The sequence below is a fragment of the Lipophrys pholis genome (genome assembly GCF_963383615.2).
Source record: "Lipophrys pholis genome assembly, chromosome: 21".
Classification (NCBI taxonomy): domain Eukaryota; kingdom Metazoa; phylum Chordata; class Actinopteri; order Blenniiformes; family Blenniidae; genus Lipophrys; species Lipophrys pholis.
Genome location: NC_137649.1, coordinates 19,540,271 through 19,556,583, shown reverse-complemented (window position 1 = coordinate 19,556,583; position 16,313 = coordinate 19,540,271). Strand labels below are relative to the sequence as shown.

Here is a 16,313-nt window from a genome sequence, read left to right as displayed (position 1 = left end):
CATCACCGGTGTCGAGCATAAGTCCCCATGGGCCAAAAATGGCCCACAAGAGGGTCCAATCCAGCCTGCTGAACCAACCAAGTAAATTAATAAAAAATTCAGAAGAAAACATGGATTATATTTTTTTTTATTGACAAATTTCTTAAGAGTAGTGGACACAACAAAACACTGAGACCCGAGCTGAGATATCGGTGATGTTGCCATGACAGCGAGTTACCTTGTTGCTATTAAATAAGCCTCAAAGCCACGATGTCAGGGTGAACTTGTAAAAAACATGCATAATGCAACAGTTTTGGGGACATTTCACTATATTTTGCACCAGAAGGCATCATTAAAATTGGCTTCATGTCGAGATTGTCGTCATTTTCCATCATAGCTGTTTAGTTTTGTGAGAATATAGACATCTTTGTCATGTATACACTGCACTACAACAAACAAACAAAAAACAAACTTAAAAAGTTTAAGTTAAAATCTATTATGGTGCTATTTTACTGGTCCGGCCCCTTTATGATGAAATTGGACTGAAAGTGGCCCCTGAACTAAAATGTGTTTAACTGTCACTGTGAAGCAGGGATGTCAAAGTATGTGTGTAGAAATTTGAACTTAAAGTTAACAATAGCTACTATGAAAGAGTACATAGTTATTTGGTTAGTAACTCGCATGCTGCTCTGATCCGTTCATTGAGTTTAAGTTTATGTTAAGTAGCTTAAGTTTCATCAGTTAGTTGAAATAGTTTGGTCTGAGTAAATCAGACATTATAACTCAAATATTTTCAAATGTACATGGTTCTACATAGGTCATGTCATTTTTTTTAATTGATAGTTTCTCACGTTTAAAACTAGTTTCTCACGTTTGGGACATTTCTGCCCGCAAGCAGCGCATAATTGCATCTCATTTGTTGATATAATGAGGCTCCCAGTGTGACGTGAGATCCTATGCATAGTGTGTGTTTTATGTATAAGGGTTACAGTATTAATGCTGTGTTTTGTATTCATGTGACAGCGAACACTCAAACTACTCTGGTGATCAGAACTCACGGCTCCTATGTCTATTGGTTTGTGTCTGATGTATATTCAAAGCCATGAAAAACAAAAGTATGTCACGGGCCACCATGAATATGGACGTAGGCCACAAAGCCCACAAACCAGTATTTGCTCACACTTGGCGACAGGAGTGTCAGCGGCTGGTTGGATAATGTTACCACTTCATCTAACCCCCGTTATGCATACTATATAAATCATACAATTTCCTGGTGGCATTTCTGTCTTTTTCATCATTATATTTCATTCAGAACGCATGCGGATATTGCCCCAATGAGACTTGCGTCCCAAATTCTATTCATGTCCAATTGTTTCTGTAATCTGTCAGATTTGAGACTCTAATATTTTTCAATTTAATGTCTTGTAAGCATTGCTCTAAGCTCTATAGCCGGCTGTTGTGAGCCTTGGCTCAGTTGTATGCTGCTGTGACTAATGCGCGCACGAATCCCATGTGGTTATTAAATAACACATGTAAACACACAAACAAATCCATCTGTATAGCCACAGATTTTCGAAGGTATTTTGTTTCCCTTCATCCTGAAATTTTGTAATATATATCCCTGCATGAGTGTGCCGCAATGTTGGGATGGTGTCCTAAATGTGAATTCAAAGGATAGAGGTATTCCCCAGAGGGAAATAGAATCTTATTCGTTGCCGTGGATGTACGCGCTCCGCACCCTTGTATCCCGCTCGAACGCTTGGAATAGTATGCACACATTTTTCAGTGCGAGGTTGGTAAATAGCATAAGATCTGTTCTGGTCGAGGGGGGGGGGGCTCTCTCTGTGTGAACCGGACTAATTTGGATAGATGAGAACAGCTGAAACGCAAAACAGCAAGAGAAAAGTCTTCACGCTATTTGTCAATATTTTCTGTGTTCGGCCTTGTGTTTCTAGTATTCCGTTGTATTAATGCCCCAGCTTAATGCCCATTCTGAACTGCAGAGTGCCATTCAGGAAGTGGAGAGCCGAGATCAGATTTACTGTTTGTAAATGGACAGCTGATATGAAATGTGGCCTCAATGAGATGATTACATCTCGGTTAAGAGTTTTTATTTGTGGTTTGGTGGGAATAACAAGTTTAATGATCGTTGGATGGCATTCTAAATGCATGCGCTGGGCCTATACCATCGTCCATTATGACCTGCGATGCTATACATGCGAGTCTCCCTCTAGAGCCAAATGTGACTGAAACGAGTTTTAGATTATACCATCACTTTAAAGACCCATGCCCCTCTGAGGTTTTAAAAGCATTTTAAATCCTACACTGAAGGGAGAAGCTCACGATTATTTTACGCGGCCATTAAATAGAAGGACAACAACTATCCAGTAACATGAACAGAGAGTTAGTTCTTCCTTATTGTACGCAATGTTGGCGAACAGCCATCAAAATCGGTGCCTCAGTTGGTCGAGCAGGTCGTCTTCCAATTCCAAGGTTTCTGGTGTGATTTCCCGTCTACTGCCCATATCTCCGTGTCCTCGGGCAAGACGCTGAATTTCAAATGTCTCCCAGTGGAGGTCAGACAGGTTTTATGGCAACCATTGGTGTGTAATGTTCATGGCTGAATATGACCAAAAGTGTAGAGACTGCAGATGCAGTGCAAATGGGCCAAATATTGAAAGCCTGTTTTCTTTTGATCAAATTGAATTAATGGCTTCTTTCTTGACTCCTCTAGACTCCTGAAGATAAACATCAACATACCTTCCTTTGCGTCACAGTTAGTTTTATTGAACCTACAGATTCAGTAACCCTGTCCTCCAACATTCAAGTTTTTAGTTTAGAGAAGTTTTTTTCTTCTTCTAATTCATTTCAATGTTTAGTCTAGTAGGAAAAGTGCTGCTGATGAAGCGAAACGGTTCCTGATGTTTGGTTAGTAAATGTTGTTTTTGACCGTGGCATTGAAACCACAGGCCGTTCCAGGCGGGAATGCTCGCGGAGCACAGGAAGGCAAAAGTGACAACTAACTCGCGCCACACTGGCTATTTCAAGTTCCAATAAGCCATATAGAAATGAGTCCGGGTGATGCCGACAAGCCCACGGGGCTCTTGCTGGTTCAACAGCGTGAACAAAACGGTGAATGTTTGTGGCTGTGTGAATCTGTGGAAAGAAAACGTTTTGCCACAATACAAAGGCTGTCAGTTTTTCATTTAAAGTTTTATTCCTCTGATGATTTTGCACAGTTATCCCTCTATTTGTCATTTATTTCTTCTCCGCTCAGTGTCATCATGAGCAGCGATCCGGTTACCTGCCACTATGGGATTATTAAATAAAGAAATCAGTGGATCAGAAAAACTGATGCGCAGTTCTACCCAAAGGCTTTATGGGTGTATTGCACTCAATTGTCCATCAGTGTCACCCAACTGATTTATTTATTTAATACTTGCTAGTAGAACAGGTTGGATAGTGGTCTCCTGGGGCTCTGAAGAGAGAGTTTTGTGTGCGTGCTTTGCAAGTGTTCACACAAACTGTTCAGACAACTGTGTGCGATGGCAACTTCTGCCACTCCATAAATCTTGTATGGGTTAGGCACTTTTAATTATTACAAAGTGCTCTGGTTCCCCCCACCCCCCACCCCCACCCCACACACACACACACACACACACACACACACACACACACACACACACACACACACACACACACACACACACACACACACACACACACACACACACACACACCTCCATCAGCATATCTCCTCTCTGTGGTCGACTCTTCACGGTCTAACAATTTCCATGCATTATTTAAGAGCTGACTATGACAAGTCATTTGCCGCCATTCAGACTCACCTATTCCCTCCCACCGGACGAGCCGTGCTGGCGGTAGCTGACCTCAGCGAGACCTCGTTCACTAAATCCTTCACCGTTTTGCTTTGACCTTTTCTAAAGAAAAAAAAAACCCCGTTATCTAGAAAGGGTTAAAAGGTAAATAATGGGCCAGCAGAAAATGTGCTACTTCACATCTTTTTTTTTATTTGATTATTATTACATTCTTAAACAAAAAAAAGAAAAGAACACACGCGTTTCTTTTTATGTGGCTGTTTTTAATAAAGGACTTTTTTTTCTGCACTCCCAGTTTAAAAACATGAATGTACAATTCACGGCAGGGAAGTAACATTTTCTCAGCAGAAATTGAACCGAGCCAAGCTTTGACTAATCGCTGGACATTGCAAGGTGACAGTTGTAAATGAAATACTGAAGGTTGAATTTAAAAAAAAAAAGAAGTATTCTCACTAAATGAGAAAAAGAAGACACACACACACACACACACACACACACAGGCACACGTACAGAAATTTTACTGATGGGATGCCACTACACAGAAGTATCCAGGATGCCTTACTGGCTTTCTTCCCCTTTCTTTATTTCTCCGTCCCTCTGCATCCAAAGTCTTCCACTTACAGCTGAGCCCCCTCCTCCATGTGTCAGCCATGCCTGCCTGAAGAATACAGATGCCTGCCTACTCTCTAGCATACCCTCCAGCTGCCTTCTCCTTCCGGATCAGATCAGGGGGAATCAAACATGAAAGCCGCGTCCCAACTTTAAACTCGCTCTGCCTGCAGCTCCTGTGCCCACTTGAGAGATTCAGTGACAAGCGATGGCCAGTAATAGGGGGGCGCTATGCTTATTGTCTGTTTGAGCCTCCAACCCTAGTTGCATCTGTTACATTGAAAACTGCCCAGTTCTTCTATATTAAGTGTGTTAAACCCCACTATTCTATGGTGACATTCATGGAAGACTTGTGTGTGTGTGTGTGTTACATAAGTACTTTTTTCCCTCCTGTGGTATGCCGTCATTTCACAATGATAGCAGCTCCATTTTTTGAGAGGTATCCATTAGTCCCCCAGTGCAGCAGCATGCCTAGACCGAGCACCGGTTGGACACTTGTGTATAATAAATGGAGAATGCACTAAAAATTTCAAGGCAGCTTTTAAATGCGTTCCAGTGTGAGCTTGAATAGCCAGGCTGGATGGATTTCACTTTTCGAGTCGAGCAGATGTAACATGAGAATTTAATTCTTACTGACAGGAGGAAGACAATGAGAGGTAAAGTGGAGCTGCTGAGGGAGTCTTGGTGAAATTATAATGCTGTGAGCTCTGGTGCTTCACTTCTGTGGACATAGATTCAGTTGTGTTAGTAAGGTGCAAGTATCCCCGAACTGATAAAATATACAGTACATGCCTGAATGTGGCCACTGCATCAGCATGAGTAAGTGGCTGTTCTTCACAGCATTAGCTGGCATTAAGTGTACTGCGTCCCTCACTCCCTTGTGCTGGTCGGGGCTGATGTTAAATGTGTGGCCATTCATTAGGAGTACCACAAGAGAAGAAAACATTGCTCCGAAAGAGGTGGGTCCAAAACCCATAGCGAGCTTTGCTAATTATCCCCCCTTTTTGTTGTCTTTTTCGAGGAAATCAAATATAACCTCCAGTCCCTGTGATAGTTTTCCTGGCTGCTCCCTCCCCACTGTTGACAATTACTTAAACACCAGGTTTCCTTTTTCTACCACCAAGATGCATGTACAGTGTGCATAATCACATCTTTGGAGTGGAAAGATGAAACCTGGCTAAAAGCTTAGAGGGAATAGAGAGAGTGAAAGAGAGCGGGAGGAAATTCGACAGGAAAACATGCAGGCATATCACGATTTCTTGTCAGAGTTTTCCTATTTTTACCTTCGTGGGGAAGGTGGCGCAGTTACAGATGATGATACTGTAGAGGCACAGAAATAATAAGAGCAAATCTTGCATGCAGTTCTGTATGATTGCTGCTGGATAACGAAGGACCTTGGATCATTAGGCCAAAAAACAAAAATGAGCATATGTTATTGATTTTGCATAAGATCCCCATCAGGCAAGTTTAGAAAATTCCACTGATCCCCAACAGAATTATAAAGGCCAAGCCTTTATGGGATTTAATGAGTCCACTGTGATCTAATGGCCTTATCCACAGCTTAGCTCATTTATGCATCCACAACCTTTAAGTTATTGCTTTTCTACCGTTTTTTTTTCTTTCTTTTTTTTTTGCAGTGTAGGTATGCTATGAAAGGGCTAACCTCCTCTGTCGAAGAATTACCAACAACTATGTTGTGTCAAAACAGTTAAATGTACCTTTCTTTTAGATGTGACAAGCAAAGAGTTTCTTGGGAGTCTTTCTGATGGGTCATGGTCATGTCGTACATCGTCGGCTTCAAAACCCTTTTCAAGAAATGCGACTGGTGGTGTTTCCCGGTGTCTTTTCTTTTCCCACACATTCTGCCTTGTGTCTGCCCTTCACTCTGACTTTGCTGCTCTGCTCTGCTCGGTATTGCAGCGCCTGCCTCAGAACCACAGTAAATGAAGGCAAATGCCTTGAAGTTTCACTGCATTTAGCATCCGCGTCGGCTCGCTGTGACACTTTTACTGCACTTTCAGAGAGCGGGCTTTGGTTTGCTTCTTACTCTTAAAACCCCAAGCACCATCTGTCGTCATTAGTGTCCAACATCCATGATAGAGCAGGACTGCTGTCTCTGTCTGCCTCTCCCCTGCAGTCTATGTCAGCCACTACCCATTTCTCTTTGAGGCTGGCCAAGTGTCCAGATTTAAATAGGGTCTCTAAAGATATGCTTTGACACAGTGTGGAAGGTGTTTTTTTTCCTCTTTTTTTTTCTTTTTCTCCTTCTACAGTTATTGTGTTTTCATCAGACATCCTTGCTATATCTGTTGACCTTAAGAAGAGATATGTTTGGACAGATACGTGCTCTTACTGTAATGGCTAAATTTACCTGTATGAATCTGTCGTTAAGAGGGTGGCAATTATAGTTACACAAGCAGAGTTGCAGGCGTGATTAAATACGCGTTTGTTGATCAACCATTTCAACTAGTAGCAGTAAAATAATCTGTTGTTAAAGGGATGTCATTTCCCATTTTAATTATCGGGATCAGAAAAGTAGTTGCTCATTTTGAAAGCCCAATTAAAACGTTTTTTTTTTCTTCTCATCCCTCTTTGTTCTTTGTAGATCACATAAAGAGGAAGATGCGCCGGCGACCGTCTTGGGGGCGAGGCATTATACGCAAGAAGAAGAAGGAACACAAGAAAGGAGCAGAAGAGGAGGAGGAGGAGGAGGTCGAGGTGGATATGGCGGGCCCCAGCGACTCGTGTTTGACGCAAGACGAAGAATCATCCTGCGATACCACCGGTCCCCAGCCCAACGGCCACCTTCCCCACCTTCCCTCCACCGAGGAGGAGAGCTCCAACGAGCCCCCGGTCACCATTCCAGCCAAACCCCCAGATGCCAACGAAGCCATAGAGGAGCCAACACCTATAGAGGAGGAGCCCACAGCCAAGGAGGCAGAATCTGAGGACAAAACAAAAGATGACGAGCCTCTCTGCCTCGACGACAACTCGCAAACCGGTGTAGACGTTGTCGCCCAGGTAAAACAGGCCGATGCCCAACCATCGAAGGGAACGTCCGGATCTTCAGATGCCGAGGTCCGGCCGAAGCACACAGAGGGTCTCCTGGTTTCACAAGTGGACTGTGTGAATGGAAATGAGTCATTGGATAGCTTGGACTCGCAGAACCTCAAAACAAGCAACGGGGCTGCGATAAGAACTCCTCTGAGCGCGGCTGAGCACTCGGAACAGCCCGAACAGGAAGAGCACAAAGACAACAATGAGAGTAAACCCACTGAGGAGGTCCATCCTCAAGATGGCTCGGCAGTAACGGAAACGACCGATGAAGGTCCAGATAAAGAAGGTAAGACAGATGGAGACCAACTGTCTTTTAGCAGTCCTTGAAAAGTGTTGAGCTTCTTGAAGAAGCAGCTACGTCAAAGCTACTCGTTTGGTCTCGGTATTAATTCTGATTGTGCGTTTGCAAAATGATCTGTTCATCTATACACATCCAGACAGTGCGTTAGCCTCCACTTAATTGTAATGATGAATTACTTCTTTGATTATCATCTAACTCTTTCAAATTGTCCGCGGTGTAGCTTCTAAAATAGGACATAAGGCATGAATAATGTAACGCAAATCATACAGAACATAAAACTATCTGAAGTAGACTACACATTTGTTAGAGAAACAGCAGGGGCAGACTCCACCTTCTGATGGGCACAAAGATATCTCTTGAAAAGGTTTCCAGCTTTGTCTGTCTTCTCCAGAACTTCTGAGCATACATTAATGCTTTTGCCATTTGTGTGTGAGTGAGCGAGTTTGTGTTTGATTCTGCTGCTGCAGTTTGGCTTGTGAACGAGCAGAGGCCAGCTGGAAGAGCCGAGGTAATGGTGCTGATAAAATATGGAGAAGCTATCAGAGGACGGCATGATCAGACAACAGAACACAAACAAACTGGAGCCCTTTAACCGACGGGCAACTCGGCTACTCCGCCCACGCTCTCATCGCAAGCCGAGCCGGGCCTTTTGTTTTCATCTTGGCATTTTAGGAACGCTGTTATGAATGGACAGGAAACAGTCCAGGTGTGAAAAATGGCACGCTCGGTAGCTGCTTGTAGCTTCAGATTGATTCCACCACCACACTGTCGTGATGCATTAATCTTGCCATCATGGCAGTTTGAATGTATTTTTACATGAAATTCTCAGATTGGTAGTTAACAACCTTCAGAGATATTAAAAAAAAAAAAAAAAAAAAAGGGTCTGAAATTTAGGTGGCCTGGTTATGTGATAGAGGGTATTTTTCTTCACTATCGCACAATTTTAAATGTTTTTATTCTTGGGCCTTCCATCTGTAATACCTTTTCTTTCTATAGATGGTTCCAGAGTGAGGTCATGCCCTTCGAGCCCATCTGAAGACTTGAAAGCATTTGCAGAAAGGACAGAGGAAGAGCCTCCACCAGTCCCTCCTCACCCTCCAGTTGTGGTTGACCACCAGCGACTTCTGGTAAGCATGATTCATCATGTTGCTGTGACCAATAGCAGTGCAACAGTACATCAAATTTTCACTTTATGGGTGCCTTAGGTCCACAGATGTTCCCAAAACGAAGAGAAAAGTACAATGCAAACTGTGTTTCGAGATCTAAAACCTGTATGTGATCCTCAAGTAATTTTAAATCTATGCTAATAATATGATGCAGTTGTCGCTCTTTGAACCTTTGAGTCCCTTTTAATCGAAGAGATATCGCAGTCGGGGAAGCGCCAGGTGTAAATGATTAAGTTAATGATGCCTGAATTCCATTTAGTGTTGTCGTCGTCGGACTCCCCGTGTTGTGCACGCCGCCTTGTTGCTGCGTCGTACCCGAGCACTTGAACGTGACAGAGCCATCGCTAATGTTATTAGCTGCAGCTGAACTTTTGCTGCTAATGATAAGCAATTCTCCGAGTTAATTATCCCAATTATACAGGGTGCTCTTAAAGCTTCGAAGAGAGAGAGAGAGCGAATGTATAAAATAAAACTTCCTGATTTCCGTGAGAATTCGTCCACAGAAGAGAGAGGAGAAATTCACAAGAGAAGTTGCTAATGTGTGTTTTGTGCATATTATAGCTGCTCGTTTTTGCATTTTTAAAAGTGTTCGCTCACTACTTGGCATCAATTTCAGTGATGGCATGCAAATGTTTAAAAAAAACATTTATTTGCTCTTGTATGAAGTTGAGTCTTCTTCTAAAAATTGTGGCTTTTACTTTGGATCACACAGTGTGATATCAGCGGCTCATTTGAGGCACAAATCTCTTTTGATTGCATGACTCTACAATTGTCAAAAAAGCACAGTGATTGACTGATGACTTGAGCTTTCAGTGTTACTGCGTTTTAGACATGACTCAGTCGCTCATGGTGACACATCTCGCCTGTGATTGTACCGTCATGTTCACTTTCTCTGCTTTCAGGTAGTGTTTAAATTTACTGGATGTAAACTGTGAATAACTTCTGGGTATGTGAACTACAACAAATTCTGTCAGCTGCGACAGGAAAGGAGTAAAACAGCAAAAACGCACGTGAAATTCTACTTAGAATCCATTGTTGTCAAACTAATTTTACTTCAGAGGCCACATACAGTGCACTTTGACATCAAGTGGGCTGGACCAGTAAAATAATGACATTCTAATATGTAGAAATTTTAAGAACAAAGTATTCATATATCATGAAGTCCACATCTCATTTACAGCACATGACAAACCTGAAATATGAATAAAATGACTCCATTTTCAACAATATTATGCCAATGATATTACACACTATTTACATCTTCAAAGGGCAGAAAACATTTAGCCACATGTAGCTGGAGCTCAGAAATATAGTTGGCTAGTTCATATTATGATCAGAATAGCTTTCTTATAACATTTCTACATCTGTCGAGTAATTCTGATTCATCGCATAATACAGAGTGATGTACAAATAAATATATTGCAGTTGATGTCATAATTTCTCACAGCTGGAACGTACATTTGACACCTCTGCTTTAAACGTCACTCAGAATAGTTATCTCCTGGTATATTATTAGAATTACCATTTGTAATTTATCTTTGAAAAGATCCATATGTTTCTCATGGTGCTTCACGCAGCTCTTCTGAAACAAGCTGAACTAAAAACTGTAACAAAGCATGTCATACACTCATTTTATCTGATTTATCAGCTCATAATAATCTTTCAAACGCATAACTGAATCATTGACACGTGTTTGTAAGTGCTTGTAATTTGACACCTGCCTCATTGTGTCGGAAGTGAAAGAGCTGCACCTGGAGCAGATGACTAAAAATACTGAGTTTTCCCTCAAAATGTGTGTAACTGATCTCTTTAAGCATTGGCGATGAGCAGTGATAACAGAGCCTCTATTTAGACGGTAGTTTCAGGATTATATTTACTCATATTCAAATCTTTGGTTGAGAAAGGCTCCATTAGCCATTCTCTGGCAAACCACAGTTTTTTTTTTTTAAAAGCCTCGGTCCATGCCACAGCACCATCTCTCCCGATTTTACACGGTCAGAGTCTTAATTCAGACCATGAAGAATGGAACAGCTGGGGTGGTTTGGCATTGTGCGCAGCTATATGGATTAGAGGTTTAACATGTAGTGTGATCTGTATCAAAGCACTAAGCTGATGACACAGAGAAGAACATTAAGATTATAACATAGTCGCACAAAATGTCCACGGTTCTTTCTCCTTCTACATTGGAACGCATTTTAGAAATAATGACACTTATAACATTTAAATAATTCAGCAAAGTAGACGATGCCTCAGATCGTAAGAGAGCGAAAAAGCAGATGTTGACGTGTCATCTCTGATTATTAGCGTGTATTTATTTCTAAATTTTCAGGCAGAAGACACTAAAGCTATAAAGGGGGGGGAAAGAGAGAGATATTTTCAGTAAATATGAACACCCCCCCCCACACACACACACACACATACGACCAGTAAATAAGAAAATCTCAGCAAAAAGACTTATTAGATGCAGCGGCGCCAGCTGTGGCAAACTGTCACATTTTGGAAGTGGTTAATTAGACTGTGATTATGTAAATGAGGAGGTATAATCTAAAAATGTTGCCAATATGCTTTTGCTTTTGTCACATTTAAGCTCACATTGGTGCTTGTTGTTGTAATAATGTTGTTGACAATGCGGGTGAAGGGGCTTTTTTGGGGCTCCTCCTCCTCTTTTGTAAAAGGAACAGCTGTGGTTTATTTTTGTACTTGCGATTGGTTGTTTATTACGTCCTATGGGCTGTTAAGTCACCTTTTGTGTTTGGATGTTTGTATGCAAATGAGGCAGGATAAATGAGCCAGTGTATATGGGACTCAGTCACAGTGGGGTTGCAGTCAGGATGTTCCCGTCGACTAATCTCTGTCGACTAGATGAACATTTTAATTGAGGCAAGTCGAGTAGACTAAAAAGGACAAAAGAAAATGGTCAACTTTTAGCACATTTCACAGTTTCGTATTGGAAACATTGTACCTGTTTCAGATCGCTTCGTAGCTTCTAATAATAATCCTCAACAACCGTATGCGCTTTTAAATTGTGCTCAAGTACAGAGCTTTGTACACCCTCCAGTACTCTGAAGGTTATAAATTAGCATTGCAGCACTAAAGGCTGAAAGTATTCCATTGACATCCTGCAGCCTTCACCTTCAACAGTGTTAAGTGGAAGCATACCTCGTAGGGTCATTGTCGTGATGAGCCGTGTCGTCTACTCAGACCGAACGGGATCACAGCGTCTCTGGGTAAACAATGTCAAGTTGACTTGAAACGGTCTCGCTTGCAACACGAGCTGCAGCAGCTTTGGTTTCATGCAAGGTAATATCCGAATGCTAGTTGACGTACTCCCTTTCTCATCGTGCACTGCCACTGGGAGGTGGACTGCTAACTGACTGCTCTGCAGACCTGACTGGTGGCGACACAACATTTCAAAAATGATTAAATAATACACTAACGCCAGGGTGTCAAATCTCATTTTAGTTCAGGCGTCACATACAGCGCATTTTCATTCTTGAGTGGACAGGGCCGGTAAAATAGAGCCATAATAATATTTAATTTTAAAGTTTAAAGTTTCTCTTTGCAGTAGTGCCGAGTATACATGATGACGAGACACGGGACTTTCGCAGATTTGCACAATTACAACTAAAAATTACTACACTGTCAAAATAGAGCTAATTTTAATGACGCTTTCTGGTACAAAATACAGTGAAATATCAAAAAAACACCTTCTCCTTGCCCTGACGGCGAGTTCATTGGCAATTAGGTAGCTGGCTTTTATCACAGTATCACCAGTAACTCAGCTCGCGTGCCTCTTGTGGACTGGTTTTGTTCCACAGAGCTTATATTTGACACCCCTGTACTCGTATAGCTGGGGTCGAGAGGTTGGAGATTTAACCAAGTGTTCGCATGAATCTCTAATGAACACCCAAGTTTTCGTGTCGTTTCTACTGAACCCGCAGAGTTAGCTCGACTTGTGCTCTTTGAAACAATGACACTGAGAAAGAAAAATACCACATCACAGGGGCTGTACGAAGCTCCCTCTCAGAGGCCTTCTCTACTTGCTTTAACTCATCTCTTTATCTCTGATTCTTTGTGTAGCTTCTCTGCATAGTGGAAGGTTAAACAGAGCACCATATGAAGAAATAGCAAGATCCGTCATCATTTCTCTCGGGCCTATATGGCAGAAAATACACAATGGGAAAGGGATTTAAGGTACGAAGGATGGAGGAACGCGATCATGGGTGACCAACCTTAAGCTCCCCACTAGATCCATAGGTCTGTTCTAGAGCTGACGCTGTCACACTGCCCTTCTCAGATGGATAACTCCAACTTCTTAAGCTTATCCCTCCTTTCCATTCATCCCACAGTTATGCCAGTGTCTTTCAGCCCCCTCCTCCCGCTTTTCAAGTATCAACATTTTCTTCCGCTGTCAGTCCAGAAGCGGGGTGCCAATTACAGTGCCAGACCATTTTCACATCTCTCAATCAACAGGTGTTGTTCCTGCAAAGAATTTGAATGAAACAAGGTTATGACTCAAACATGAGCGGTCTCTCTGTTCCGCCGCATCCGCCGACGTGTTCCTCGACGTGTTCAAGTAACGGAGAGGCGAGCATGAGAAGCAGCTGCGTGCTACTTTACACTGTCACGCTGGGGTCCCACCTAATACCCCAAGTGTAAATTGGAGCCTCGGCTCAGTGGGCTCCCCTGACAGCACTTTCCACTGATCAGATGTGGGGTTTGGTTTTAGGGTGCTCTGGGTAGTGTAATTGGTGTAAAAGAAGTGCTCGTCTGACATGTGCTCACTCCTGTCCTCCACGCTCAAAAGTGGCATCCAACTGTCAAACCATTATCTAGTGGCTTTTAGCCGCGTCCCGCGGGGATGATGGGAGTGGGGAGACGGACGGCCAGGGTACGTATCTTCTCTTGCTGAACCTGACCCCTTCCTTCAATCTGATTGACGGGCGTCTTAGTTGGCCCGATTATAGCGCCTCAGCTCTCTGCCCCTCCGCACATCCACAGGCTGCACTAATCTGGGAGGTTTATTTGTTAGTAGGGGGAAAGAGAGAGATATCTTAAAGAAACAGATTGTGAAAAGAGGGGACTGTGAATAATTGCTTTTTCATCCCGGGCTTACGGAACAAATTGAATTTCCGGTGCGCAGGATGAGAGTCACCATTTAAGCAGATATTTGCTGGCAGGACTGGGACTGGCATGGTGCCGGATGTGTGCTGAGGCCCACAGTGAGTGGTGTACTGTTCCTTCTCCCCTCAGTTGTATTCATTGATTGTGGAGGGCTCATTATTCCTGACTTTTAACTTGATGGAAGAGGCCCTGAAATCTCTTTGGAATTAAATACCATCAGAGTGTTATGAGTTTGTTCATAGACCCTGCACTCAAAGCCTGTAGGACAGAGATGGTATTATTTCAGTATTCACATCCCGCCTTTCAGAGCCATAGCACAGTTATTTGCTCTGATTCACTTAGTAAAATCAAGTCCTGTTATTGCCAGTTTCACTGAAATGATGCTTGATGCTGTCTGGATCAAAAATAAATTCCTCAGCATGAATAAATAGGTCCTGAGGCTTGTTTCTATCGCTCCTCCAAAATGTTTCTTAGTCTCAGCTGTTTTCTTTCATCAATAATCAGACACTTGTCCACAGATGGGCTAGGAGAAGTGGCGCTGAGGATTGCAGATGAGAATTCAGTAACAAGAAATCCAATCTGGCCCTGCAATTTTTCCTCCATCTTACCCAGAACAGGCGGACTATTGCCTGCTCTGCTGTTTTTCCTTTAGCAGCTGCCGAGAAAAAGCTACTGTTTCCCCTCGCCGGCACAATATGGAGCCTCAGCTTTTACAGCATGTCAGGATTTCCTGTTTTAGACGAGCCTGTCAACAGAAATGGGCCTATTTCAGTTTGTCATCTTCCTTCTTTTCCAGCGCTAATAGCAGCAGGAGCCCCTCTGGCAAAGCAGCCATGCCACATGTCTGTTCAAAACAGATCAGCCTAATAGCACTGCCGGACCACTGTTTGATTGTCAATAAAAATAGATGGCATTTCAAGTACTTCTTTTATTTCCATTCATTCCCACTGATGGCCTTGACAGTGCCGCTATCTGCATGTAATTGCACTCGCATACCTCTGCCTCTTGGCCACGCACGTGAGGGCCATTTGTGTCAATAGCTCACACAACATAAACACAGCAGTCTCTCTTATTCCCTGCATATTTTGTAGTAGTTTGCACTCCCGCGGTGCCTTCTGGGTGATTTATTATGCTCCTTTTGCGCCGCTCGCTCGAGCCTCATGCATCTCACTCAGCCTCTCAGTTTATGTAAACTAAACGTCTAGATCATGTGGGATTTTGTACCGCTGATTAGCTATAGAGTACATGGAAATGTTTTGTTTTTTTTAACGCTTGGCGTCGCTTTTGTCAACCTCGCTGCAGCCACCAGGGTGCATCCCATGCAGCGTTTTTGCACACAGAAACAAAAAATATTTACATTTAAGATGGTGTTATATATGATAATTAAAAGGCAGGGGAGGATTCCAAGTCAGATTGGGAAATAAATAGAAGAGCTGAGTGTTGGGAATACAATCAAACATTACTCTCAGGCCTGTTAGTTCCTTTTTATTTGCTTTCTGTTTCCAATTAAGCTGTGTATTTTAATAAGGAACCTGAAAGTACGGTAATGAATTACAAGCCCCATCACCGAATGCTCAGACTCCCCTGATAACAGAAATCTCCTGTAACGCTTAAAGCTGCAGCGCTTATTCATATGTATCCAGCTCACCGTCTTTTTCTCTATAGACGACATATTCACATATTGAATACCAGACTGAGAGAGAGCGGGGCTTAGACTTCCATCAACATGACTCACCATTTTAACACTTTTCCATCCAAAACACACATATTGACGTACACACTGCTTGTTCTACACATGTAAAGGACATTGTATTGATTAACCTTTATTTCCCTCGAGGTCTACTGTGAGGTTTAATCATAGCCTTTCAATGAGTATTTCTTTCTTTTTTGTTTTTCTATTTGCTTTCTGTCCTTTTTTTTTTGTTTTTGTCAACATAATTTCGCAGGGATATGAGGAGGTGTGTTTGAGGCGGCCTGTGCAAAGTCGTCGCTTGGCCTTCTCCTTTATTACCCACCTGTCGATATTGGCTCTCTGCTGTCTTGAGTGTGTAGAATATTACATTTCTTTTCCCGCGGCCTGTTTACCAAACAAACTGTTTCTCACATGCTTATAGTTTCTAAATCTAATCTTTATCATCTGCTACACTTAACGCTTTTCTTTTTACATTTCTCACGAGTCCTACCATGCATAACTGTATTCAGATGTTCTGATAGGATATTTCTGTCACAGCCTTCCTG

General features: G+C 42.5%; 1 protein-coding gene across 1 annotated transcript in view; it reads left to right on the top strand.

Moving 5' to 3' along the window:
• The window catches only part of atad2b (ATPase family AAA domain containing 2B), a 70,180-nt gene that overhangs the window by 41,295 nt on the left and 12,572 nt on the right, over positions 1-16,313 (top strand). Inside the window, exons 25-26 of the mRNA XM_080490516.1 lie at positions 7,033-7,770; positions 8,782-8,912. Of these exons, the coding sequence (XP_080346642.1) occupies positions 7,033-7,770; positions 8,782-8,912 (869 nt within the window). The remainder of the gene's footprint in view (positions 1-7,032; positions 7,771-8,781; positions 8,913-16,313) is intronic.